Below are 27,852 nucleotides of genomic sequence, written 5' to 3' on the forward strand. Positions count from 1 at the left end.
ACTCAGTGTGAGGTCCTTGGGGGTCTCCGAGCTCAGTTGTTTACTTGCAGATGTTTCATAACCCAGCTAGGTAACACAGTGTAAAGCTTTAAACAAACCTGTGCCTTGCTTTGACAGTTTCCATGTGACACCTCCCACTAGCTGAAGTGTTTTTTGTTTTTTTTAAATCAGAGCAACCTGGTCTACCCAAGGTTTATAAACAGCTACAGAGAGGGCAGAAGCGGATGGTAGGGCATCAAGGTAAAGTCAGACAGTCTGACTCTTTTGCCCCCTCCGGGCATCTTTGCCTTCTAGAGTGCACGTCTCAACAAGTGAGCCTCCCCTGACACTTCTCCCATCTCAGGATTTCTCCCCGTTTCCGATGCCTGCTCCAAATGTGTCCTGCTGCAAAAAATATTCTCAGAACGCCTTAGGCATGATCTGCAGGGGTCGCCCTGCTCCAAGAGGCGGCGTCTTCCAGTGCAGCCCAGCCTAGCCCAGCCCTGCTTGCCCAGGGACGGGCTCCTGCCGCCTGGGTCTCCCGCAGACTCATAGCAACCATTGTTCCCGGGGGGGCGAGGGCGGAGCGCCGGCGCGGGGCCAGGAGGAAGAGGGGGTGTCCGAGACGCCGCTTGCCCGATCGACAGTATTCGGCGGCTCATGACTTGGCGTGGCTGGCAGGAGCGGAGGGGTTGAGTCGACTCTGCCGCTGCCGCCGCCACAGACCTGGTGGTGGAGTTGAGTTGCAACAGCAGCATCAACAGCAGCATCAGCAGAGCTCCGCGGAGATTCCCGGCGGCGTTGGGCCCGCCTGATGGAGCCGCCAAGCGGCGGTGGAGCAGGTGGCGGTTCGGCGCCCAGCTCCGGCGCCGCTGCTGACTGGGGGAGCGTGGCGCTCGTCTCTGCGGCGGACACTGCGGTTCCCTCCGCGCGTCCCTCGCCACCTTGAGCGCCCCGGAGACGGCCGTCAAGACCCCTTTGTCACTGGGGCTCCCGACGAACCCCGAAGCTGCGCCGACACCCCCGTCCGACTCGATGAGCAGCTGCTGCATCTGGCCGCGGTCATGGCTCCGATTCCCACGTACCTCAATCCGGCCGCCGTCCTGGTCCTGGTCAGCTGCGACCTGTGCCTTGTGCGCGCAAGTAAGTGTAGGAGACCAAGGTGGGGGGTGGGGGTGGGGAATCTGGACCTGCGACCGAGATCCCCAACCTGAGACGAAACCCCCCCATGGCCACTTCTTCCAGCACTTCCTCTTTTGGCGCCCTTTCGGACCAGCCCACCTCGCGGTCACTAGCCTTGGTGCTGAACTAGGTCTCCTGTGTCTTCCAGCTTCAGGGACCACCTATATAGGGATGGTGGGACTCTGGTTTAGGGAGAGGGGCTCAGGCCTGCCCGCCTGCCCATGCTCCTACAGTGGGATGGTTTGAGACAGCTGTGTCACTGGACAAAAGAACAAAGTCCCTTTGGGGCAATTCAGTTGTATGAAGTTTGGAAGCAAGGAAGACCCTCAACACTTGAATTAACTTGTTCTCTGCTCAGAACTTCCCCACACAACCTTTCCTTTTGCCCAACATCAAAATCCCAGCCAATTTCATTAGACTAAAAGCTTGACTCAAGGTTGTTGCCATTTGGCCTTGCTAGGTCTTCTCTGAGGTCCTCATCCAAGTGCTCTTGCTCTGCCAGCTGCAAAGTTGTTGTTTTTTTAAGAAGTATGTACTTGGCACCTTGCAACAAACACCAAAGCCCATGCCCCCATTCATTTCCATTCTTGAGCCACACAGAGTGAGAGAAGCTGGCACTTGATAGAAAGGAAGCAATCATTTGCTTCACTCCACTAGCCTGAGATGCTCACGCAAGGCCCACATGAATCACAACCCCATTCAAATACACAGTAGTACATATTACTAGTGCAGACTGACTCATATTTTTTTATCCCTAGCTATATATGAAATGCTTTTGCTGCCTTTGAAAGATGGGGGTGGGGTGGGGTGAGGCAAACAGAAGTATGTGCCTCAGGCAGTGGGAAAAAATATGTCTAAATGGTATATCAATGCATTCCCCCTATGATGGGACATAGAGGATGAGGCCAAAGCCCTGGCTCTGTCAACAGATGGATCATGCATAGCCTTTTATATCTCAGAGCAGCATTTGGCTTAAAGGGTGCCCACTCCCATTCAAACAAATATATTCTGGAGTTATTCTTCTTGCTTATTCTGTGCTCATTGCCAGATATATGTTCTTGACAGTGTTATCATTTTTATGAATGCAACTCAGGCAGAGTAGCACTATTCATATGGTTTTATAGCTTACAATAAACCAAATGCAATCTGCTAGGAAACTATTTTGATTTTGATTTTCTGGCATAGACAAGTGGAAGGGATTCACACACATTTAGGTAAAATTGCAAAGCATCTACATTAGCAAAGCAATTATACCCCTGGCTGCTGCCAGCAAGGAACTTAGTACAATTTTCAGGATTTCTGGTCCACCTTAACTGGCCCAAAGTGATTAAAAATTCTGGAAGTTTTAATACTACACATCTGGAGATCATAATGTTGCAGAAATAACTGCATTGACAGTAAAAACCTAAGAAATCTAATTCCTAATTATTTATTTATTTAAATCGTCATGTGGTAGATTGACAATAATATCCTAACAACTCCCAGGTATTAAGTTTTGGACAGTTATATTCTTCTTTGCATTTGGTGTCTTCAAATGCTTTCTATTTATAAAATAGAGTTAAAAACCAGACATTTAAAAGCCTTACAAATTTGACCATCTAAGCCAGGGATTCAGTGAAGATGACCACATGATGAGATTGAGAAATCCAGCTGGACAGGAGCAGGTAACGTAAGTGATCAAGAAAGGTAGGTCTGTTGCTCAAGGAAGAGTAGGACAAGGACCAGCTAAGGGACAAAGCTGGACAGAATAGTTATACAAATGGCTTTGTTAATGAAACATGTGAAATATGACGGTGTAGCAGAGTTCAAGTAACAGAGCTAATGGGTGCGTTGCCAAATTGTCAGAAAACCAACAACAGATAATAAAGTGAAAACAGCTGATGCAGTAAATGTGCTACAGGCCAAATTTGCAAGGTTCTTGGTGTTAGTATACTTCCATTAGGAGATTTGGAAAGGATCCAAACTAAGAAGCAGATGAAAAGAGGCATTTCTAACCAATATATTGGAGATATCTCTCTCCCCCTCTCCCTCCCTCCCTCTCTCTCTCTTTCTCTCTCTCTCTCTCTCTCTCTCTCTCACACACACACACACACAAGAAACCTTCATCCCAGCATTTCCTTCCATTGCTTTCACTTCCCTCTAAAGCAGGGGTCCCCAAACCTGGCAACTTTAAGATTTGTGGACTTCAACTCCCAAAATTCTGGGAATGTTGACCTATACTGCATTTGGTTCCTCTTTCTGTCTTTCCAAGCAAATTAATTAGAAAACAAAATGAATATATAGCAAAAGCAACTAGAAACATTTTGATCTTTGGAATTCCATGATACAGTGTGATTCATAGGATAAAATTTTGCAGGATACTCTTGAAAGGACTATTCTGATTCAGGGTTCAAATCAGACAGATAGGTTCCCCTCCTCCCACGCACCGCCACGCACCAATCTATTCCCATTTAAGTTTTCAAACTGATACTCAACAATATGGTTACTGAGCACATTCAACGCTTATCATTCGTTATGAATTTAGAATTTAGGAAGAAAGGATTTTCCTGGTTCTATCCATTTTTGGTCTCAATACACAATGTTCTTGCTTAGCTTCTATGTTTCTAAATCAGGGGTCATCAAACTTGACAGATTTAAGACTTGTGGACTCTAACTCCCAGAATTCCTCCTCCAGTCATGTTAGCTCAGGAATTCTGGGAGTTGAAGTCCAAATTTGCCAAGTTTGAAGACCCCTGTTCTAAATGTTCATCACATTAAACTACTGTTAAAGGGATATATTTAAATGTGATTTGCTTTTAAAGAAAAAAAAATAGTGCTGTTAAATGCATATCCTGGATTTCACAGTGACAAAGCAGCCTTCCTTGTAGCAAAACAAAACTTTTCCACTGAGGATCTGCCCTCTGGAATGATCTCTCCCACCATCACCCCAAGTAGGCTTTAAAAAAACTATTAAAAACTCAGGTTTTCCCTTGGTGTTGGGACCAGGTTGACTGGAGATACTGCTGGAGGGGTGTAATGTATCTTGTGGGGTCCTGATTACCTATTAATTACAGGTGAGGTTTGAACTACATTTGTTTGGCTGCTTGTACATTGCCCAGAGTTAGAGTTGTTCAAGTTGACCAGCCTTATAAATCTCTTTAAAAATAAAAATGTAACTTAAAAACAACAAAACAAAACCCTCCACAAAAGAAGGAAATAAATCTCCCTCAGAACTTCCTTCGCGGGCTATGGCAGAGGGAACTCCAATACCGTGCTTTAAAGGCAGTTCAGTCAGACTTTGCTTCTCCTCCTCTCCAAACTCCCTCTGCCTTTAACAAGGTGGCAGCAGAGGAAGATGTCATTGGGACATTAAGAATGGACATCTGCGTACACTTTGCGTTGGCCTCATAGAAGCCTTTCTGGCAGAAGGGTAGAAAAGAAATGCGGCAAATAAATAGAAATTACATATTCAGTATGACAATATTAAATGCAGTAGCATTTATTGATGTTCATAATTAATTCTTGTCACAGCTATTTCCAGGGGGGCAATATTTTTGGAACTCAGCTTCATCCCTGCTCAAATGGCAGAAACTCCTGAGGATGCCTGGGCGAGAGACCAAGAAAGGCATCCATGTTCTGCCTGGAAACAAGGGAGGGGCACCTTCCTCTGGCCTGGATTGGCTAGTGAAGAAAGCCCTGAAGTGTTTTTTTTTTCCTGGGAAAGGTCCAGACCAGGGGTCCCCAAACTTGGCAACTTTAAGACCTGAGGGCTTCAATTTCCTCTGGGAATTGAAGTCCACAAGTCTTAAAGTTGCCAAGTTTGGAGATCTCTGGTCCAGACATTCACCAGTAGCCTCACTTCAGGTTCTCAAGGTCAGCAGTGCCATGTCCTGAGAAGCTTAGCATTCCTTTGGTGAAGAAAAATCTCCTTGCCCTTTGCCCTAGCCATGCATCTCTTTCATCTGAAAAGTGGGGAGGGAAGGAACAGCCACTCAGGCCCAGTGATGGCTGTTGGTATAAGTTGGCTGCTGGCACTGCTGCGTCCCTGGCTGGCATACCAGATGCTGCTGCCAGCCTCCCATTAGCAAATTAACACTTGCCGGAGAACAAAGTTGACCCCCCACCTATGTCCTTGGCCTGGCAGGCTTGCACTGGGCTGCTATGGGCTCCTAGCCAGGCTAATGGCTCTTGGCCATGTACAGAAAAGCTGAATACCATGAATAGCAAGGAACTTTGATAGTAGCCAGATGGGTGGGATCTTTAAAAACTTCCCTTAAAGAATAATGAGGCCAGGCCTTACATCTGGATCAGTTCAAGAAGGTTGTGTTTGCTTATCTTGATAAAGTTGCTAGTGTTAGCTTTGGTTAGGCTTTTTTGTGGCTTATTGGTTGTGCAAAACCCACCCAGTTTTATTACTTTATATTTGTGCAAATTTGGAGACTGGGTTAATCCAATAACTAAGTGGTGCAGCGGCCAAGAGGTCGAGCTCTCACCTCACAATCAGGAGGCTGTGAGTCCGAACCTAGATAGAGGCAGATATTTCTCTCTCTGGGCACACTGAGAATATATCTGCTGGAGAAAAAAAACAACAACTCCACATTGGCAACAGGAAGGGCATCCGGCCATTAAAACACTCTGCCAGCTCCATTCAGTTGCCCAGACTCCACCCCGCAAGGGATTATGGGGTCGTTAAAAGAGGATGATGTTAAACCAATAACCAGGTTAAGCATGCTGTGTGGAATTGCACAGGGCAGAAAGGAAATTGACTCTCTGCTTGGACTGCAACACTCTGGAGCTAAGCTGTGGCACTTAATTATGAGCAATGGAACAAGAGCAGCCGGTGAGGGTTTTCCACCAATAACTTTCTTGCTTCCCATAGATCGGCCCCCATCGCCTGTCAACGTGACTGTCACACAGCTCAAGGCAAACTCAGCCATGGTCTCCTGGGATGTGCCAGAAGGAGACGTCATAATTGGCTATGCCATCTCGCAGCAGGTGAGCTTGCGTTGAGTCACTCCCAGAAGAAACCCTGTCATTCCTCAGGGGACCAAGTAACATCAAACCTTTACAGCCCAGCCCAGCCAGGACCTCCCATTTCTAACCCCTCTGTGGGCTATCACTTCCTTCCGTTCAGATGCATCCCTCCCAGATTAGGACTAACCAGTCCCTTAGAGTAGCAGTAACTCTCCTTAAGCCGCCTGGTGGAAATAAGCAAGGTGAGCTTGAGGGCTTGTTCCACAGCCTGGCTGGCCTCCAGCTTTAACAACCTTCCTGGTTCTGGCAGCGACAAGATGGGCAAATGCAACGATTCATCCGGGAAGTGAACACCACCAACAGGGCCTGTGTGCTCTGGGATCTGGCAGAGGATGCAGACTACATCATCCAGGTCCAGAGCATTGGCCTCCATGGAGAGAGTCAGGCTAGCAAGAGAATCCATTTTCGCACGTTAAAGCAAAGCGACCGATTTCCGTCCAACAGCTCAAACCAAGGTAAGCAAGACTCTTTTGCGGATTAGTTTGATGTCATCCACCCGGGCTTCATGCATTATGACTGCATAAACAACTGTCTGCCGCATCAGACTTAGTCCAGCAACATCTCCTATCTTTTCCAAGGATTTTTTAGTAATTTATTTGATACCATTGATCTGCTTTATCCATTGCTTTCCCTTTTTCTGCTTGCTTCAACTTGCTTAGCTTTTTTTATGTCAATCATTAACCATTTGCTAAAGTTGGCCATGTGGCTTCGAGAAGGCCAGTCTCTGCATTGCATTGTCTTACCAGCATCCAGCTCATCCCAATGAGAAACAAAGGCCAGCAATGTCAGCTGCCTTCCCTCCATCGGCCACCTTGTAATGTTCTCCTCATCAGTCCCCAGTTGCATATCCATCATTCTTACAAACCAAAGGATAACAGTTTACTTTACTTTACTTCGTCATTGCACTTCATACAATGAAATTAAATACCATCTTCAGTGTACATGATGACTATGAAAATAAACCCAAACACGCATCCTTCACATTCTATATACATTGAATTGAAAATCCCTGATGTTGCACTCATATTGCACTATACAGTAGAATTCAACAGAGCTACTGCCCTGGGATAGAAGCTGTTTTTCCGCCTATTTGTCCTTGTTTTTATTATCCTGTACTCTCTGCCAAATGGTAATAGTTCAAAAAAAGGGTGCCCAGATGAGATGGATCTTTGAGAATGTTTTGAACTTTCTTAAGGCAGCAGGAGCCATAAAGCTCTTCCGAAGAGGGGAGAGGGCAACCAATGTTCTGGGCAATGTGAAAAGTGAAAGATGGTCTTTCCTAGCTCCCTGTCAATCAAGAGAGCCAACCTGCTCTAAATGTGAAAGAAAGCAACCATGGAGGTGCTGAGGAATTCTGGTCTCACTTAGTTACATGAATTGCCTTGCCAAGTTCCAGCCTTGTTTCTACAGGAGACATCACAATGGAGGGGCTGGACAAAGAGCGGCAGCTGCAGACCGGGGAGATTATTATCATTGTGGTTGTGCTGCTTATGTGGGCAGGTGAGTTCCTCTTGCGTTCTCTGGATTTAGGCAGGATTGTGGCAGGAAGTCGAGTGTTTACTTGGCATGTACACAAATGTTGCTTTTCTAAAATATGTCTTTAGGATTGGCTATTACTTTGGTCCATGGCTATTGGAGCAGAAAAAATATCTTCTACAAATTCCTGATGGCAATGTTTGCAAAATTATTAAGATATTTGATGTTCAGTACAGGTAGACCTCAAATTATGACCAAAATTGAGCCTAAAATTTCTATTGTTTGACAAGACAGTTGTTAACAGATAACAGATAATCAGAGTTGGAAGGCACCTTGTAGGTCATCTAGTCCAACCCCCCACCCAAGCAGGAGACCCTACACCATTTCTGACAAATGGCAGTCCAATCTCTTCTTGAAGGTCTTAAGTGATGGCGCTCCCACAACTTCCGAGGGCAAGCTGTTCCACGGGTTGATTGTTCTCACTGTCAGAAAGTTTCTCCTTGTTTCCAGGTTGAATCTCTCCTTGTTCAGTTTCCATCCATTATTCCTTGTCTGGCTTTCAAGTGCCTTGGAAAATAGCTTGACTCTTTCCTCTCTGTGACAGCCCCTCAAATATTGGAAGACTGCTATCATGTCTCCCCTGATCCTTCTCTTCACTAGACTAGCCAAGCCCAGTTCCTGCAACCGTTCTTCCTATGTTTTAGTCTCCAATCCTGGTTGCTCTTCTCTGTACTTTTTCTAGAGCCTCAACATCTTTTTTATAATGTGGTGAACATGAGTTTTGCCCCATTTTATGACCTTTCTTGCCATAGATTGTTAAGTAAATCACTGCAGTTGTTGAGTTAGTAACACACTTAAGTGAATCTGACTTTCCCATTGACTTTGCTTGTCAGAAGGTTGCAAAAGGTGATCACATGACCCCAGGGGACTGCAACCATCATAAATACATGCCAGTTGCCAAGCATCCGAGTTTTGATCACGTGACCACAGGGGCGCTGTAACTGTCGTGTGAAAAACAGTCATAAGTCACTTTTTTCATTGCTGTTATAGTTTCAGATGGCAACTAAATGAATGGTTGTAAGTGGAAGACTAACTATATTAACATTTGATATCTTGTGAATTTTGTTCAACCTGCCAACATTCCACATTTATCATTATTATGAGTTCTGGCTCATCAGATACTCATGGCCACATTTAAAATCTATAACATACTATAGAAACTTCATATCAGAGGTATCTGAAGGCTAAGATTATTCAGAACACACTAAGATGCATTTCACCAATTTAGATGCTAAACCTAGAAATATAAAACCCATTATTAAACCAAAGAAAACAAAAAGTAGCAGTTGGTCGTCTGTTAAATAATGAGATCTCGTTATTGTGTTCTGTACAAATTCCAGATCCTTTGATTTAATTCCATGTCATAATATATAACAGTGAATGATATTGTGTGTGTGTGTGTGAGAGAGAGAGAGACAGAGAGAGAGAGACAGAGAGAGAGAAACAGAGAGACAGAGAGGGGCGGGGGGGCTTAGAGTACTGTGCAAACCAAATCTGCTCAGTTAATTTGTGGTTTAATGTATTGTGCAAAACCCAGAAAAAATGGGTAAATTCAATAATGAGGATAAGAACATTGACACAGTTGATTAGGAATGTTTTGCCAGGCTGACTACACTGCTTTAATTCAGTGCACTCTTTTTCCAAGGAGTATTTTTCCACAACATTTTTAAATTATTCACGTACTTAGTTTGCAAATTAAGTAATTTGAATTCTTGAAGCATCTCCGTGTGTTTCTTTTGTTTTTCCTTAGTTGTTTATTTTCCCCCCAACTGTCAGGTCCTATTTGAACAGCATGTTTGTTCTTTTCTCTCCAGTATGTGGTCCTTGTACGGCTTTATGCACATTTTAACCCTTATTTATCATATTAGTCATTCTTACATATAATTGTCTGCATAAGTGCTTGGGCTAGATGACCTACAAGATCCCTTCCAACTGTTTATCTGTTTAACAATGATTTTACCAGACATAATCAAAGATTATTTAATGTTTATCTGACTTTCACTAAACATTGCAAATGTTATTTTTTATAGCCAATCATTATATCTGCATTTTGAAAGGAAATGGGTTATTTAAAGAAACACTACTGAATCTTGGAAATTGCCTGTGAATCCCCAGATCCATCTTCTATTATTTCTGCATGCTTTTCATGCCTGTTCAGTACTTGCATCCTTGTTCGAAACATTAATCCATTGTTTATATTTGTATTACATATCCTTTAAATATGTAAACTACTATGGATATAGCCATTAGCAACTCTGTCAAGTACAATACTTCATGTCCTGATTTCTTGTGATTGCATGCATAGCACAATAGGCCTTATTTGGCCTCCCCAGTTTTGAAGGGTGACGTTTTCCTGTATCACACAATTCATTCTCTGCAGATATTGAGTATTCAAAAGCTGGCTTCTTCTGACAAATTGTATCTTTCTCCCTCCCACCCTCTCTTCCACCAACTGTATTTCTTAATTCTCTCCCCACTCTTAAAAGTCCAATACAATGGGTGTATTCTTCCCTGTTAATTGACACGGAAACGGCCTCTGTTCAGAACTTTCATTTTAGAATCTTTTTAGGTAATGGATTAGCCACTCTTGGAATCTAGAGGCTAGAGGTTTTGAACTCATCTTGGTAATGCATAATGGAAATAAAATTAATACGAATGTTCATTCCTCATCTCCTTATTCAAGACTATGCCAATTTTTTTACACTCCAAGATTCTCTTTAAATGAGAAGCTAAACAATTCTCAAGGGCTATAGAAGCAGATGGATTTTATTCTTTTCATAAAACATTTTCAATTTACAAGGAGAGGAAACAGATATGTGATGGGGGAAAGTATTTCTTTATCCCCATTTAATTTCTGTTTTCAGATCATTCATCCGCTGCTCCATTATAATGCTTGGATACTTGTCCCTTGAAAGATTAGTTTGGCTCCATCTAAAACAGGGGATGAAGATTTGGGTAACATGCAGAGCCAAGTTTGTGTTCCTCTCTGCCCATTTCTACATTTTTAGAGGATTTTTTAAAAGTATTTAAAATCACAATCACTAACCTCTACATTTCTGTCTAAAACAATATTAGGTTTATAAGCAGTTTTATAAATATAGTATTTAATCACTTCTAATTATATTATCCTGTTTGGGCCTTTGATAATGTATGCCTTCGCAAAGTTTTGTGTTTCTGCTTTGGGCAAACTGTTAACATTTTAAAAAGACTAAAGCAAGAAGTACTCAGGTAGGAATATACAGTGTGTGATAAATGAAAGTTCTAGGGAATCAATTATAAATTATATTTGCTCTCTTTATGACACTGTTCTATCAATTAATACCATGGATGGCATGATTGCACCTACTCTTGACTGGCAACCTTTAATAGAAACATATGAACTCTCAAAAGAGCTTTCACCATGTCCAATTCCTCACCTGAGACAGGCTCAAGTGTCCGTGTAGGTATCTTTCACATCGCACTAAGCCATGCTTAATATTGGCTTTGAACATCTGGAGAACCTGGCCATTGTAGTTGGGACACATTGGATGCGACTGTTAATAAACCAGGGTTAAAATCATAATTCAATGTAGTACATGTCCAGCCACTGTTTGGCTAACATTTCCCCCTCTTCACTACATGACTGCACCACTTGTCCCCCTCTCCAGGCATCCTTAACAAATCACACACACACACACACACACACACACACAAGCACACACAAAAACATTTGGGGATGAAAGAATTACTCCAAAATGGGGGAATGTATTTGTGTGTGTGTGTGCGCGTGCGTGTGTGTGTGAGAGAGAAAGAGAGAGAGAGAGAAACAGACAGACAGACAGACAGACACAGAGAGGAAGGAATCAATCTATTTTCTAAAGTACCTGTAGACCAGACAAGGAATAATGGATGGAAACTGAACAAGGAGAGATTTAACCTGGAAATAAGGAGAAACTTTCTGACAGTGAGAACAATCAACCAATGGAACTAATGCCCTCAGAAGTTGTGAGAGCACCATCACTTGAGACCTTCAAGAAGAGATCAAACAGATAATCAGAGTTGGAAGGGACCTTGTAGGTCATCTAGTCCAACCCCCCGCCCAAGCGGGAGACGCTACACCATTTCTGACAAATGGCAGTCCAATCTCTTCTTGAAAGTCTCAAATGATGGCGCTCCCACAACTTCTGAGGGCAAGCTGTTCCATGGGTTGATTGTTCTCACTCTCAGAAAGTTTCTCCTTATTTCCAGGTTGAATCTCTCCTTGTTCAGTTTCCATCCATTATTCCTTGTCTGGCCTTCAGGCGCTTTAGAAAATAGCTTGACCCCTTCCTCTCTGTGGCAGCCCCTCAAATATTGGAAGACTGCTATCATGTCTCCCCTGGTCCTTCTCTTTACTAGACTAGAGATTGAACTGCCATTTGTCAAAAATGGTAAAGGGTCTCCTGCTTGGGTGGGGGTGGGTGGGTGTTGGACTAGATGACCTATAGGGTCCCTTCCAATTCTGATTACCTGTTACCTGGAAAGACAAAGAACCAGAGAAACACTAAAATATTTTAAATGAAAGAGCATAGCTTTTCAAATGAAGAGAATGCTAGAATTTGAGTTTCCCATGTTCATCCTTCCTCCCTCCCTCCTTCCCTCCCTCCTCTTCCTTCAGCTGTGATCGCACTCTTCTGCAAGCAATATGACATCATTAAGGACAACGATTCCAACAATAATAAAGAGAAGACCAAGCCTTCCTCAGAACATAGCACTCCAGAACGGCCCACAGGGGGGCTACTACGTAGCAAGGTAAATACTGTTACTGGGAAAAGGAGGGGTGAGCGAGGGGCGCAAGACTGATCTCATTTCAGATGGGCTGAAACTGGCTGGGAGAGGTTAACAAGCACACTGTACCATGAAGAGGACCTGTGACACAAGGTGAAAGGCTTTGCTAGAGGTACCAGCATCATTCTTTACTACAATTATGATATGCCACATTCTCAATCCTCACTTAAGCTATAATGCAGCTTTTCCCCCCACTTAGGATGTAATATGAACCTCATCGTATACGGATACCAAGTTTTAAAGTTTAACATTTATTAACTGTCAATTAAATCTGTATAGCCGCCCATCTCACAAAAAAATGACTCTGTATGCTAATTCAAGATCAGCTGCCAATTGGTGTCTAGAATTTTAAAGAATATAATAATGATAATAAATAATAACATGCTCTCAGAGCTGTTAGAATACCATCATAGCAATATATTGAACAGAAGTAGACGTCATGTAAGAAATGAGGGAATTAAGTCTCTCCATCTTTCTATTATTTGCAAATAATTGGGTGACATGTAGTAACCCAATATTATCAGGCTCTATTTTATGAACTTAGGATTTGTGTTTCAAACTCAGCAGCAGGAAGCACTGTTTGTGTTCCAACTTTTGAAGTCAGGCATAGGAGTCCATTTTTGAAAGACAAAGTTGCTGTAGTCAGCTTCATAATAAAAAAAATCCACAAAAAAAAATTGGACAGCCATTTGTCCAGGATGCAATAAGATATCCTGCCTTGGGCAGGGGGTTGGACTAGAAGATCTCCAAGGTCCCTTCTAGCCCTCTGATTCTATGAGTCTATAAAATCAACAAGAAAAATTATGTTACCCAGTATGTACATATACTTTTTACAAATGAACTGGTAGATAAAATGGATAATTCTGTTTATTAGAGTTATTATATTCCACCTTTCCACCAGTGTTTACAGATTGCATATGCCATTTCTTCACAATAAAGCTAGGCTGAAAGGAAAGAATGGCTCAAAATCCCCTAGTGAATTTTTATGGCTCAGGGTGAAACTAAGTTGAACTCAAGTTTTCCAGTTCCTGTTCAATAACATCACAATTACACTACATTATTTTTTTCCATACCAAGCCCTGGTTGTCACATTCTTTTTCAAACTCTAAGGAAGTCAGAAACTGCATACTTGAATGCTTGAAAGCATTTTACTCATATTAAAAAGTTCTGCTAAATCTTATGTAAAAATATTAAAATGTAAACATCTGGTTATGTGAAATGATAGAGGCATTTTAACATCAAATGAAGATCTGTCAGTAAACAAAACAGGTTGTTGAAAGAGTATTGATGTAGATATGTATATGAGAGTGAGAAAGATAATACAATGGTTAAAAATGAATTTTGAACATTTTTAGTCCCAGGGAAAAATATCTTTGAACAAGCACCATTAGGAAAAGTGTTAGCCTAACTTTGATTTGCAAAACAATCACAAGGAGGAACGTTAGTGCAACAATTCAACTCCCTGATCAGCTTAATTTCAATACAAAGAACTGTTGTGTCTAGGAAATGTTTTTCTAAAATGAAGACAAAATGATTACACAAGATTCCTTTTGGCAGAGAAATTTGGGCCTTTGTAGGAGAAATATCTAACTTGAGATTGATGCATACAAAGGGAGAATTAGGTTCCCTTTCCCCATTCCCTGACATAGGAAACAATTTTTAAGAAGGTAGTTTCATTATTGTTGAGAATCAGCATACATATTTAATATATTATTAGGATGGACTGCAGTCAACCACATATTCAGATTGGATTTGGCATTTTTGTCCATCTATTGGGTCCTTTCCACAAATTTAGGATAGGCAGATGTTGTTTAATAATATTAAAAATTTGTCATGGGAACCAATCTGCCTTTGCAATTGACTGATATTGATTTTGTTCAAGTAATGCCAAGGAATTGCACCCAAGGCACCTATTACTAGTGGTACTATCTTTGTTTTCTTTTGCAATAGTCATTCTATTTCTACCTCTATATGTTTTGTGATATTTATCTGTCTTTTCTCAAATTCTTTTTCTTCTATTATTATTCAGTTGGAAATATGGTATGATATGTTGTAGCAGAGAAAAAGAAATGTTGCCTAAAAATGAACTGTTGGAAAACTTCTCTGGCCAACCTTAGAGCAAGCAATATATGGTTAAAAGTTCTATAATATGGTGCTTGGGAGAGTTTTTTTAAAAAAGAATATGTTATCAGAGTTATCTACAGAAATACAGGAAATGGTGTTATATTAAGGCAGACTGTTGTGTTGCTATTGTGGTTAAACATCTGAATGGACACTTTTAAGCTTGGATGAGTCCTCCAGTCATTGAGCAACTTCCATCAGCCCAGTCCACTCTGCCCAGTAATAATAATGGGTGGTAAGAGTTGCTTTGATATAAAATGGTCATCGTGGAAACAACTGAAGAACGGGAAGAGATTTAAAGTAAGGGGAAAGCATGATCCTTAGTATGAGCAATGTAAGCATTTGTTTAAGTTCTAAGGGAATGTAATGAAGGCTTCTCAGAAAATATGAATTTTGAGAAGAAATCTGAAAATAGGAAGATAACATTTCCAAACCAATATGGAGTGAGGGAGAAAGAGTGAAATCTCTGCTCAACCAGCAAGTTTCTGGAGTGATTACCCAAACAGCTCCCACAGACTGGCAGTAGCAGCATGATGGAGGAACAGATTTTTTAAAAAAATGTCAGTTGTAATTAATTTACAAGTTTCTCTCCCCATCTTAAAGAAGTATTTGATTGATAATTATACTGTAACATTAAAATCAGTTTAATTAACTGAATGTAATTAATTTTACCACTATACAAAAAGAAATTAATACTTTACTCAGTTGTATTATTTTGTTACCTTCTTGCATCTTGGAAATAAGAAGGAAAGAATCTTTTCAATATAGCTATAAAGAGAAAAGGACAGCAAGATGGATACTTAAATGTACCAATGGAAGATAAGAAAATGTATTATAGGAAGAAGTGACAAAGGAGAGGAAAAATAATAAAACCATTAAGGAAACACTTCTTTTAACATTGCAGAATGAGAATGTACTCATAGAGTGGAAAAACTGTTATTCTTTTCTTATCTATTATTAAACATTATTTTTCTTAATTCTATTAAGATTGCCTGAAGAAAATCAAGAACCTCCAGTATAGGAAAATAAAGGATAAGTTTTTGCTGGCACATGCTTTGCCTCGTATTTTATACCTGTGGCCCATATTCAGCCTTTCGGGTTAAGACGGCCTCTTACCCATACTTTTATATAGTTTTGAAATTTGTGCAGCCACTTTACATTATCTATCATTAGTTTTGTATTATCATATACTATCTATTATATCATCTACCATTATCTTTACCTTATCTTACTTACCCTGTGTTATTCCATTATTTGAATGCTTTCAAATGGTGCAATCACTTTGTATAGGCACAGAGAATATTAGCTATTGGATGGATGAATAAAATAGCATGAGAGTGACTCTGGATCATATTAAGAGCTTTTTGTCTTGCATTCTGTTGCCAGAGCAGCCAGGCATATATATGAAACTGATAGCAGAATATAAGGACAAGCAAACACTCTCTCCCATTCATTTGAGTATACTGCTTCCCAAACTGGTTAGTTAGCCATAATCACTAGCAGCCATAGTTTAACATCCATGAATATGTAAAATCAATTTTATAAGTAACCTATCTTGGTAACAAATTGGTTCATATTTGTTTGAAAATTCCATGTTTTCATTTAGCATCTAGTTAGTTAAAATATCATTGAACTGGGCTTGATTTCCTCTAGATATATACACAAACATTCCATATTTCAACTTGCTTTTAGTGTCAGCATGCACATGATCCAGGCACAACATTGCAGCAAGCTACAGTCACGTAATCACTGTTTGAAGCCTTCCCTGTCAGCTTTCCACAAGTAAAGTCAATGGGGAAGCCATATTGCTCCTGTAAGTCACTCCCATCACCTTTTCTCCAAACAATACACACTATGGAGTAAAAGATCCCAGGGATTCTCTGCTTGCCCACACTGCGTAGTAGCCCCTGCCAGCCAACCTGCATCTGTAGGGCCTGGCTGCAGCCTCCACTGGCCTGCCAATGCTCAGGTGTGCCCACCTACTGCCCCTGCCAGCCCACCCATGCTTCACAGTGTCCAGCTACAGCCTCCCCCCCATGATCCAAAGTGTCTGTCCATGGCACCCCTTTGAGATACATGCACATACACACCTTGCTTGAGACTCCCATCTTTTCCCAATTAGCAAGCAGAGGTTATGATGGGTACAGGAACTGCCAGGATTGCTGCCACTAAGCAATGAGGTCCCGTGTCATTGAGGTTTATGACCGCATCACTTAACGATGGAAATTCTTGGGTTACAATTCCCATTGTAACCCAAGGACTCCCTGTATCCTGCAATAAGAGTTTAGGTGGCCTTGACCCTTTGACAGACTCTCTTCATTCCAAACTCTTCTCTTGTTGAGCACAACAGAGGAACAGCATCAAAGAAATCAAATGGACAGAAAGGGAATAGAAAATAGAAGTTTAGAGGAGGATCAGTTACCACTGCACTTTTTAAAAAACTTATTAGCATAAACATCTCTCTCTCATACAGAAGAAATCACCATCTATCAATATCATTGAAGTATAGCTGTTGCCACACAGGCTCGAAGCACTCCAGAAGGCTGCTGGAACGTTGCTGGGCCCTGGGTCTGGCTCTTCCCCTGCATGCAAAGAATTAAAGCTTCCTGCCCTGAAGGAGAGATCTGCATGGAGCCAGCTGCCAAGACAAGGCGCATGTAGAAGCTGGCCTCTAACTAACCTCTCGTCCTGAAGTTGTAATAGAAACAAGCCTGGGCCACAAGGAACGGCCAGCTGCAAAGCCTTCAAGCCAGCAGCAGGAAGCACCGTGAAGTGCTAACCTGGGAACGGACTTGAGTGAAGACTTCCTTCCTGCTGACATGGGAAGCAGCATTATACTGGGCCACATTTTCCTTCAACCCTGAATGAGAACCTAAAGCATGGCCTGCAGTCCTACAACCCAGGCTCCATGTCTCCAGCAAGTGGCAGAGAAACAAACTGCATCTCGAAATGAACGATGGATACAAGGAACCCAAAGTTTTCAACCTGTCCAGTCGTCTGCTTTCATCAAGGAGTGGAGAAAAAGATGAACTATAGACTGTCCTTACACCATACCAACCATTGAGAACTCAATTCCAGAGCCTATTGGGAAAATATCACGTTACTCTGAAGAGCAGTAGAAGGAAGCAGCATCATTGTGAGGTTCTACAGTTACCTTCTTTTTCAGAGTACCCTTACTATCAGAATTGCCGTAAGCTGCTATCAATTCTTTATAAAGTCTTTTTGTTTCTGTAATCTTCCTTCTGCCATTCAATGTGCCAAACATCTCCAAATCTATACAACTGAGAAGGCTATTCCTTATTCCTGTCCCTCTATCCCTCAGCAGAATCACAAAGACAGGAGCTGAAAGAATGTCATCTTACATACTAGTGGGAGAGCCACATTTATACAACATTCTCACCAGCCAGCATTTCCTGTTTGTGACAAGCTCTTAGTCAAATTGTTAATGCCAGTGGAGAATTAGATCTCACTCCCAAAACCAAGCTGAAACCAGGAAGCAGCCACATGAATCACCAGTGGCACAGAAATACCAGCAGCATCCTTTGTCTTCCAAGAATCCTAGCCTTTCCTCAGCTATGAGTATTGTGCTCTAGAGAGTAGAGCAAGGCAAGATTGCATAGGAGACAAGAGCTATGGAGCCAGCACCCACTTATCCTTCACATGTTACTGACTGTAGGATTATGAAAATGTGCCATTCAGGTATTTTCCCATCAAAAAGTTATCCTGGCACCTGTGAAAAATGAGGCAGAATTGCCTTGGACATTGGTAAGAGTGAAAATTTTCACTGCTAATGAATTCTCTGGGTAATGGTCATAGCTGAGCTGGTATCCGCAATTATCAACATTTACATTTGACAAAACTAAGTCAGTTGCATTGCCGTAATACCCAGAATGATTACATACTATGTTTTATAGCACTGAATCCATGGACATACTGTTATCCCCTCCCATCATCTCTTTTGGCTACAAAATGCTGGGGGGGGGGGGATCATCTAGTGAATTTAAAACCTAAGAAATAAAATCCAAATCGTTCTTTACATAACAGACACCCAAAATAACCAACAATATTTCATCCCAATCATTTATACTAAGTCGTATGATTAGTTTGTGGTTAACCAGGAAGAGCAAACCCTCAAAAATGAGACTGAATCAGAGTTTGCTCAGTTATGGATGATCATAGTCTTAAAATATATTTAATATAGATTCAAATAACTTTTATTTTCAAAAGGCAGGAGGAACTTTGGCTTTGGCTATGAGAGTCTACCTCAAACAAGTCTCAAAACTGTAAAGAAAAGATATATGCATTATCATGGCCATCCTTGTGTGTACACACTCTTCTCTAGGAATTGCAGCAAACGGTCCAACTGAAATTTATTGTAGCAGATGCAGGGTGGGGGCAATTGCTTGGTCCACAACATTCCTTTTACTTCCAAACAGCTTGACCAAGCGTCTCCTTTTTGGCGTCAAATGAGAATGACTTGAAATCGTGAGTTGATAAGGATGTTCATTAACAAACCCTATTCATTGTTTTATTGCTTCAAAGTACCCAGTAACATATAGCATATACAATTTCTTGATGATCCCCCCTCTCCTCCCCCAGAAGCAGATGTCCATGCTGAGACTAGAGGATTTATCAGGACTCTGAAAGACCCACAGGTTTCCTCTCCTGTAAAGACTCAGAAGACTGCTACCTAAGGGGAACAATTAGAGAAGAACTCGCAGAAGAAGAATCAACTCTGCTTGGAGACACTAACAAAGGCCAAACAATTTCATTTCATGCAGACCAAGAGATACCCATGACACTGTCAAAGGCCAGATGCCGCTTCTTCCCCTCCATCAAAATAGTCAAGAGACTAGAGAAGGGGGAATACATCCCTCAAAGTATTTGGTTTAGGGATAGAAAGCAAACTTTGTGATATGGAATATTATGCAGGAATTGACTCCCAGGGGACAGCCTTCCCAACACCTCCCTCTCCCTTGATCATCAATCTAAGATGAAGCAATTGAAAGGGGGAAAAATGCCCAAATACAACTGTAGAAATATTTATTTACCTTTAAAAATGACATTAAAAATTAAATCTTTTGCTACAAAGCTGTGGTTTGGCAGTGATGAGTAATTGGGGACAAGGGATCACAGAAGCCAGAACTTGTCTACATCCACAAGGCTCCCCACCCCAATTCAACGAGGCAAGAAATGAATTACAAATCTGATTGCTTTTGCTACATATAGCACCTACCTCTGCATTCAGGGCAATATCTTAGTATAAAAAGTGTATCTATTGCCTTTATCGAGCATGGGAGTTCTGGCATCCTTGCAGAATATAGGCTTTTGAATAGAACCAATGAAGTCCCTGAAGAACTTTGGGTACCTTGATGCTTTTAGGAGGTATTGACTTTAAGTTCTGAACAATACAAAGTTATTCAAGGCAAAGGGGGTCTGTGGCTGGAGAGAAGGAAATCAGCCTTGTTCTTTATGCATTGCAGATAACAAAATGGTGCTGGAGATGAATAGTGATGACAGCAACAGGTGATTTAGAACAGTGTCCCTGGAGGCAGGCAATTGCTGGGAGGACTGCACCCCCAGGCTGCCACTGAGTGGAACTGTGTGTCTGGGGAGTTCCCAAAGGTAAGGCTCCCTGAATCTGAAATACAAAGTTAACAGTCAAACGACTGAGGGGAATGGTGCCCTCTTCCAGTTCGGTCATACAGTGAGTAATACAAGGAAGGACAAACTTCAGAAAAAGCGATTAGAGCTCTCTCACTAAAGTCAAGAAAGGCCAATCACGGACATCATGAACATGAACAACACATGTTTCCATACTCCCAATTGTTCTATAAGGCAAACCTGGGCATGTAACGACAGCGAAGTTAAACTGAGAGATTATTACCTGTGTTGGGGCAGCCCCCCTCCTCCATGCAGCTTTGAAGTGAGAAACAAAGACATGTTAGGTCTAACCTACTCTTAGCCACCTAGGCTGCCAGGCTACTTATAGTATTGCAGCCACAGGGGATTCCAGTCACGCGTTTCCCAGCCATGAGACATCCTGGCCTCTGGCTTCCCAGCCTGACCCTTCTGGGCTTCAAATGCCTACCCAGAGAAGGCTTCATTAAGATCTCCTTCCTCGTCGTCTTCATCCTAGAGAAAGAGATTATTATGAAACTTGGACTCTTCAGTTCTCCCTATGAGGTAAGCATGACTATGGCTGCTTTCTTCTGACGTGCTCACCTGTTTCCAAAGCTGGGAACCTTTCTTGGCCATCACAGCCAATACTTTGCATGCAAAATAAGGGGAAAACGAGCTAAGGACATGAACCATACAATACCTCAAAGTCTGTTTTGAATGGCGGACTGCCCAGAGGTGTCCTGACTGGCTGACAAGTGGTTTCTATGGGGCCCATTGGCCTTGGAAGGTGCTTTTCTTCCTCCCTGGAGCCTGAAGAGAAAAGAAACCCTGCAACTAAATCCAACGTAATAATAGTACTGAAAGTTCCTTTGAGGATGTGAAGAGTCCCCCTCCTCTCATCACTGTCCATCCTTTGGCTAGCCATCTAAGCTTCACAGGCTAGCCAGATCTTACTCCTGCATCTCACTTCCCTCTGCATCGGGGAAAGGCAAAGGATTCAGTCAAAATGGGGTGTGGGTGGGGAGAGACACTTATAACTCCGGGAATGTGTATCTATCAATCATACCTGCATGTGTAGCTTGCCAGAGATCCAAGGCCACTTGGAAGGCCTGTGCCACAGTGAGAGTCACCGCCTGGGCCTACAAAGCGAGATGAGGAAAGAAAGAGAATGACAAGAGAAAATACACAGGAGGAGCAAGTCAAGCAGAAACCAACATGAAAATTCCCCCTTCTGATAGGCACAGGCAGGCAGGGCTGTCTCCTCAAGGCAAACCCTAGAATTCGGATGAGCCCGAGAACAAATCCTCCTCCCTCCCCACTGAAGTCACAGGAACTCACAATTTTCTTCTTAGGTGATAGAAACGCATGGCATTCAAGGGCACCACTTTGAGGGTTCTGTGCCACGTAGGCAAAGACTTTGTTCTGCAGCTTGTCTGTGGTACAATAGGAAATTCTGCAAAAAAAAAAAAAAAAAAGGAAAAGCGTGGGCTTGTTTCTTAAGAACCTGTGCAAAAAGGGTAGAGGGAGCTTATGCCAAAATCAGGAAAGAGCTCAGAGTAAGACATATTCGCTAATGAAGACACAATCAGAATAGGAAGAAAGAACCACACGAATTGATGGGGTATGGATAATTTGCCAGTTAGGCGAGAGCAAATTAGGCTTCCACAGCTGACATGAGGCCCCATGGTTTGTTGCAAGACTGTTTTTGAATTGCTACTGAGGTCTTGGGAGCAAACATTTGGGAGTGGGGTATTTGTGGCTTTTTAGAAAAAAAAAATACTTTAAAATAGTGACACTGTGAACCTGTTACGTTTAGCTGTGGTAGAAGTTAATACCGTGGAAGAGGGTTCCTTAGATTTTAAAAAATCTTTTGGTAGAGTCTTGCCTGTTTTTCAGCGCTGGCTTGACCCACTTCTCACAGCGCATCTGCTATTATACCATTTCAACATCAAATACAGCCCTCAGCATAAAAAAGTAGGTCACTTCTTGCAACAGCAAAGGATTCCTAGCAGAAATGAGCAACAGAAGTTGAAATGCAGAAAGCCCATGAAAAAAATGGAGAGGGAAAGAATTTCCAAGTATGCAGATATGAAAAGCATATTTCCTAAATTAGCAATAAGAAAGGTGGTAAGTCCAGCCAGTAAGTTCCTCTGCATAGAAATGCATTTTTAATGGAAAGCATATGCTTCTGGGCAGGCCCAGGAGAGCTTCCAAATGAACCCCAATTTTGTTTCTTATACTGTACAACAATCTATGATTCATGTATCCTCTGTATGCACTTTAGCCAGTCATTGATGCTTCTTGATACATCAAACAGGAACAATTAGCAGCATACATGAACAATTACAGGACTAATGGCAAATGAGCCCTTTAGTCATCTCTCTGTCCATCGGCAGTGTTCTACCAGGAATTCAGTCTTCTTGCATGAACCCATACCTGTAAATGGAGATGGTTTCAATTGTTTCCTTGGTCTCAGCATCTTGCAGAGAGAGGCCCCTGGGTGACACAGTCAAAATCATCTTCTGGAACTTCTTAGGTCCCACCCGAGCCTAAGGATAAGAAGAAGTGGATCCAGAAACAATTGTGGAAGTATACGTAATACTATCTCTTCTGGGTCAAACCCAGTATTCAAATCCAGCAAACTGTTATGAAGTAATGCATCCACAAAGCCTATGTCCACATTTGGATTACATTTACAGCTAGTCCTTGACTTACAACTGATCCTTAGCAACCATTTGAAGTTACAGTGGACCCCCCAAAAAGGGACTTACAATTCAGATTTGAAGTTCCAACACCTACTCTACTACCACAATCATGTGACCACATTTTGGGTGTTCAGCAAACAGCCTACATTTACAGTCATTTGCTGCATTCTTCAGCTACATGTCCACAATTTATGTTTCCAGCAGAAAGTGCTTCATGGTGAACAATGGATTCACTTAATGACCAGTTTGTTCACTCTACAACCACCACGTTCACTTTAACAAGCACAACAAAAAACATAACATCGGGCACAATCATGCATTGATCCACTTTACCACTATCACAAGTTAATTATGGGCTCAATTATTATTTATAAAATGTATTGGCTGCTCATCTGACCATAAGATAACTCTGGGCAGCTAACAGGCATAGAAATACATTATACTCTACATTAAAACAAGAGTAAATTAAATTATGATCGTAAGTTGAGGACTTCCCGTATTCACTGCTACCCTTCAAATTCTATTCATGCATTATATGTGAATACAGATCTGTTTAGCTAAAATAGCTAATATTTTACCTCTAAACTTATAAAGAATTTAAAACATCAAAACAGCAATCTACAAAGGTAATAAAAAGAATGGGAGCTGCCACCCATTTTCTCCTCCGGAGTTTGAAGAGTCAAGCTTTAATCATCCCACCTCTGAGCACTGCTTGTTTATGAAGTCTTGAGACATAAAAGTCTTTGTAATTCTGCCAACATGTATTACAAGAAGAGAAGAACACGACAAGAAGAGAAATACATCTTTTACCATGGCAATGATCCGGTGGATGGCAGCTGCTGCCATGTCCTCCCCTTTGGGTTTCTCCACCAATGTCATGCCTAGGTACTTCAGGGAAAAACTCATGCCCTCCAAGAGGGGTTCACGCATGTCAGCCCAGGATTCCGGGAGTTCTGCAAAGGAAGGCAAAATTAATTTAGTAAAGATGGAAGTAAGAGTAATCCCATGCCAACCTCTAAGTAGCAGCAAGTATTTTACCACGACTCTACATATAAAATACGGAAGCTTTCTCTAGCGACTTTCTGGGTTTTGCAAACTTTTGGGCCCTTCAATCTTCTGCATATGTAGATGGGGCTGCAAACAGAAAAACAATTACAGTATATATTTCTTCCATAAATTATGTCAAGTTGGAATTGAAGGCTTCTACAGAACTCACCATTTTCCTCAAAGTAACAAAAGTAGTCTCAGGTTGCAAGGTCTAGCTTCCAACATTGTGCAGAAACAAAATGGGTGAAACTCAACACATGCTGCTTTTGACCTCTACACATATCCATCTTGTGAATGTCTCTGGTTGGAAATAACTGATAGCTGGACCAAATCAAAAGCATTTTAGGGGCTGTGTTTCTATGTTTCCACTACTTGCAGGCTCATTTTCTACTGTCCCTCTCACTATGAGGATAGAGGGCAGATGAAGAATCAATCAGGTACAACTACCATCGGCAGATGGAAGTACTATCATCAGCTTTAAAAAGTGGAAAGCATCTAAAAAAAATCTTTCAGACTTTGCTCCTACCTCTCTTATCTGTCACTCCACTGAGCTTGGCTCAACTCTAAAAATCTTTTCCTTGGTATAAGATAGGCACCAAAGTCAGCCTTGATGAAATTTTGAAGGATGCCATTTATTCCACTGTTTCATTTATCTAGCAACAAATATTAGTGCCCCTTGGATTTTAAAGTCACAAACACGAAGATAATGAAGTACAGAAGGTTATATTAGCATTAAACTGTTGTTTTGTTTAAACCAAAAGCTATTGTAGATCACAAGGGAGTGATCTGAAATCAAAGCTAACCAAACGGTGCCTACGGTGCAAAAGCATCATTTAAGTCCTTCACTAACCTGCCCGAGGGTGTTGTACAAACCTGGTACAACACTGAGTAGCCCAGCTATCCAGCCCAGGGTACCAGATATTGAATAGGACCTGAATCCCCAGCACAGGGTTAAGCCCCCACTGTGTTGGGGAGGAGTCTGCCTTGGTTCTTCCATTCACGTGGCCCAAGGGGGCCCCACCGTCAGTAAGTAAAACGCCTCCTGCCTACAACCTCCTTCCCTCGGGGCTGCAGCTCAGCTGGGGAGGCTGGAGCACCACTAATTAATTTCGCGCTCCAGAAAAAAAGCAGCGTCCGCCCTCAGCTCCGGGTCCCCACCACGAGGTCCTAGCAACATTCCCCGCCCTTCCAGTCCCGTGGACATTCGCGTCGCCGGGACAAGCTTTGCATGCGCACGGCTGAAGAGTCCCCGAGTATCCCACGAGAAGGGAACCAAGGAAGAGAGGCCATGGGGGAAGGAGGAGCAGTAGCTTCGTTGCGCGTCCTGCTGTCTCCTAGCAACCACGGCGCTACACCTGCAACGCCCAGTAAGGCGCTTTCTCGCACTAACCTTGTCTGTGGCGACGGAGGCGGGCAACGCCCAAGCGGTGGCGGGCGAGGCTGGGACTCCGGAGCACCGCTCGTCCCGCAGCCCGGAGCGCTTCCATCGCTTGAAAGAGAGGAGCCTCGGGCTGGGTCTTGGACGCTCTACCGGCGGTGGGAGGGACTTCTCTATGTCGATGCACCTTGCCTTCGGGTAGAGCCAGCACGCATGCGCTGCGATCGAGACCAGGCGACACAGATACAGTAGTCCATTAAAAAGCACCTGGGGAAGTTGTAGTTGCGTTTTTTTCCTCCAAGGAGATGGGGAAGTTAAGAACTGTATACGCGAATCTAGGGACCAAATGGCAATTTTAGTGCTGTGATTCGGTAACAGCGAGCAACTGGAGTAGATATTTGTTGTATTTCACTCGCAGTCTTGCCCCATGGAATTTAAAGAAGAATGTAACACTCAGAACATATATGTTGTTCCTATTAAAAATGCAACACTTCCCAAACAAATAACGCGATTGTTATAAACAGGTTTGCTGTCGCAGAATTGGAACATGTCATTTAGGCCACTATTTCTAAAGCAGGTTAACTTTCATATGTATGGACTTCAACTTCCAGAATTCCCCAGCCAACAGGTGGATTTAGGTCATCAATTCCAACACCTTGCTTAGGACAGGAATCCTCATTAAAGCATCCTAAAGGATCTAGGAGCATCTTGACTCCATGTGAACAAATCCATTGAAGGGGAGTCCCATCAATTCCAAATAACTAGTTCCATTATCAAACTTACTATTAGGGTGTTTTCCCCCAACATTTAATCAGAATTTGCCTCCCTGTAACTTAAATCCACTTTTCTCTGTCTTGTGCTCCAGAATCAGAGATAACAAATCCTGACTCTGAGCTTCTTTTATATGATAGCCTTTCAAGTATTTGAAAAGTGTTATCATATCTCTTCTCGGTCATCTTTTCCCAAAACTAAACTGTGTTCAATTTTTCCCCATTCAATAGTTTCCCATCTCTTGTCTATCTTTGTTTGCCCTTTGAAATGAACCAATTTCAATTTCTCTGAATATAGAACTGGACTCTCCATTTCAAGTGGGATCTTACCTAAGTAGAACAGATAGTTGGTGCTAAGGTTCCTTGTGGTCTGAAAATTATATTTTTGAATTTTTTTTTTTTAAATATAGTTTATTAATTTTTACATTTAAAACCAGTCACAATACATACACAAATAAGCAAAAGAAAGAAAAAAAAGAAAGAAAGAAGAGAGAAGAGGAAGAGAGGGAAAGAATTTTGAGAAAAGAAAGAAAGAAAGAGTTTACAGGATAAAAAGTATTCTTATTTTAACAGTTTGCAAGATCTTCTTTTGTTTTCATCACCTTAACTTGTGTCATATAACCACACCTGTTTTTAACTTATATCGCTACCTCATTATTATGTATTGATACTTTTCTTTTATGCCTTATGATATATAATTTATCTTTGGTCAATCCAATTATACCAACAATTCCAGCTATCGTAATATAGTGAAGTGTCTTTGTTTTTTAGCGCCAAAGTCAATTTATCCATTTCTGCGCATTTTGAGATTTTTCAATAATCATTTCTTCTGATGGAATTTGATGTTTTTTCCAGTGTTGAGCGAAGGCTAATCTGGCCGCTGTTAAAATGTGTATTGTTATGTATTTGGTTTTTGGAAATTTGCTTATCAAAAATCCCTAGTAGGAAGGACTCTGGTTTGTATTCGATCTGCTCTTTGGTGATTTCTTCCAACCAAGTTTTGATTTTCTTCCAATACTTTTGGGTTTCTGCACAAGACCACCACATATGGAAAAAGGTTCCTTCTTTTTCCTACACTTCCAGCAATGCGGACTCATGTTGGGGTGCATCTTCGCTAACCTCGAAGGGGGAGATGCCATCTATAAAACATTTTATAAAGATTTTCCTTGTATGCTGCCGATTTGGTAATCTTATTGTTTCTGCCCCAAACTTTCTCCCATTCCGCTAATGTGATGCTGCGCCCTACGTTCTTACTCCAAGCAATCATATTTCCTTTTACAATTTCTTCTTCTAGTTCTGTTTCTAATAAGTAGTTATAAAATTTTGTTATGTTTTTTTTATTTGATCCTAATAAAATGTTATCTAACTGTTGCAGTTTGTTATTAATTCGAATTCTTTTTTGTCTTGTTTATATCTGCTTTGAATCTGAAGGTAAACCCATTGATCAATTTTATGTCCTTGCTCCTGAAGATCCAGCCTCGGTTTCAAATTTCCTTGTGGGTCTAATAAGTCTTTGTATTTAATCATTTTGGTGAGCTCCAAATTGTTTGGATGAATCATTGCCTCCATTGTTGAAATCCATACTGGTACTTTTGTATAATGTTTTTTCCTTATTTTCCTCCAAATTGTTAATAGTGCGTCTCTAATTAAATGTCTATGGAAATATTTTTGACTGGTTTTCCCTACGTCCCAT

At 41.8% G+C, this 27,852-nt stretch overlaps 2 protein-coding genes across 10 annotated transcripts; one reads left to right on the forward strand and one right to left on the reverse strand.

Moving 5' to 3' along the window:
* Positions 1-206: 206 nt before the first annotated feature.
* Positions 207-18,612, forward strand: FNDC4 (fibronectin type III domain containing 4). Of its 3 annotated transcripts, XM_026671485.2 has the most exons (6): positions 212-1,122; positions 6,020-6,135; positions 6,425-6,629; positions 7,585-7,674; positions 12,347-12,480; positions 17,111-18,612. In XM_026671485.2, the coding sequence occupies exons 1-6, from the start codon at positions 1,044-1,046 to the stop codon at positions 17,144-17,146; spliced, it is 660 nt and encodes a 219-aa protein (XP_026527270.1). In that variant the 5' UTR covers positions 212-1,043; the 3' UTR covers positions 17,147-18,612. The 3 variants fall into 3 exon arrangements, with proteins under 3 accessions (XP_087815367.1, XP_087815358.1, XP_026527270.1); XM_087959232.1 differs by lacking the exon at positions 17,111-18,612 and having other exon boundaries at positions 210-1,122; positions 12,347-12,887; XM_087959241.1 differs by lacking the exons at positions 7,585-7,674; positions 17,111-18,612 and having other exon boundaries at positions 207-1,122; positions 12,347-12,887.
* A 1,051-nt stretch (positions 18,613-19,663) lies between these two features.
* Positions 19,664-26,542, reverse strand: LOC113414554 (low density lipoprotein receptor adapter protein 1-like). 7 transcript variants are annotated; one of them, XM_026671484.2, is made up of 9 exons: positions 25,402-26,542; positions 23,775-23,917; positions 22,696-22,808; positions 21,598-21,712; positions 21,326-21,398; positions 20,960-21,069; positions 20,729-20,772; positions 20,525-20,556; positions 19,664-20,278 (listed from the first exon to the last, which is right to left on the reverse strand). In XM_026671484.2, exons 1-9 carry the CDS (start codon positions 25,496-25,498, stop codon positions 20,169-20,171), a joined length of 837 nt encoding a protein of 278 aa, XP_026527269.1. In that variant the 5' UTR covers positions 25,499-26,542; the 3' UTR covers positions 19,664-20,168. The 7 variants fall into 7 exon arrangements, with proteins under 7 accessions (XP_026527269.1, XP_087815349.1, XP_087815345.1 ...); XM_087959223.1 differs by lacking the exon at positions 25,402-26,542 and adding an exon at positions 24,862-25,391; XM_087959219.1 differs by lacking the exons at positions 20,525-20,556; positions 25,402-26,542 and adding exons at positions 24,003-24,098; positions 24,181-24,853.
* Between the last annotated feature and the right edge of the window lie 1,310 nt (positions 26,543-27,852).

Source organism: Notechis scutatus, chromosome 1 (genome assembly GCF_049901735.1).
Source record: "Notechis scutatus isolate UNSWTSFEM ecotype Mainland chromosome 1, rNotScu1.2, whole genome shotgun sequence".
Lineage (NCBI taxonomy): Eukaryota > Metazoa > Chordata > Lepidosauria > Squamata > Elapidae > Notechis > Notechis scutatus.

Excerpts from the sequence above, each read along its gene's own strand:
- FNDC4 (XM_087959232.1), top strand. The coding sequence starts at position 1,044 with ATGGCTCCGATTCCCACGTACCTCAATCCGGCCGCCGTCCTGGTCCTG. Across the intron at positions 6,630-7,584 it reads GTCCAACAGCTCAAACCAAG|GAGACATCACAATGGAGGGG; the intron begins GTAAGCAAGACT and ends TTGTTTCTACAG. Across the intron at positions 7,675-12,346 it reads TGTGCTGCTTATGTGGGCAG|CTGTGATCGCACTCTTCTGC; the intron begins GTGAGTTCCTCT and ends CTCTTCCTTCAG.
- LOC113414554 (XM_087959189.1), bottom strand. The coding sequence starts at position 25,498 with ATGGAAGCGCTCCGGGCTGCGGGACGAGCGGTGCTCCGGAGTCCCAGC. Across the intron at positions 20,773-20,959 it reads CATTCAAAACAGACTTTGAG|GATGAAGACGACGAGGAAGG; the intron begins GTATTGTATGGT and ends CTCTTTCTCTAG. Across the intron at positions 20,279-20,728 it reads CTTAATGAAGCCTTCTCTGG|ATTCAGGGAGCCTTACCTTT; the intron begins GTAGGCATTTGA and ends TTTGTATTTCAG.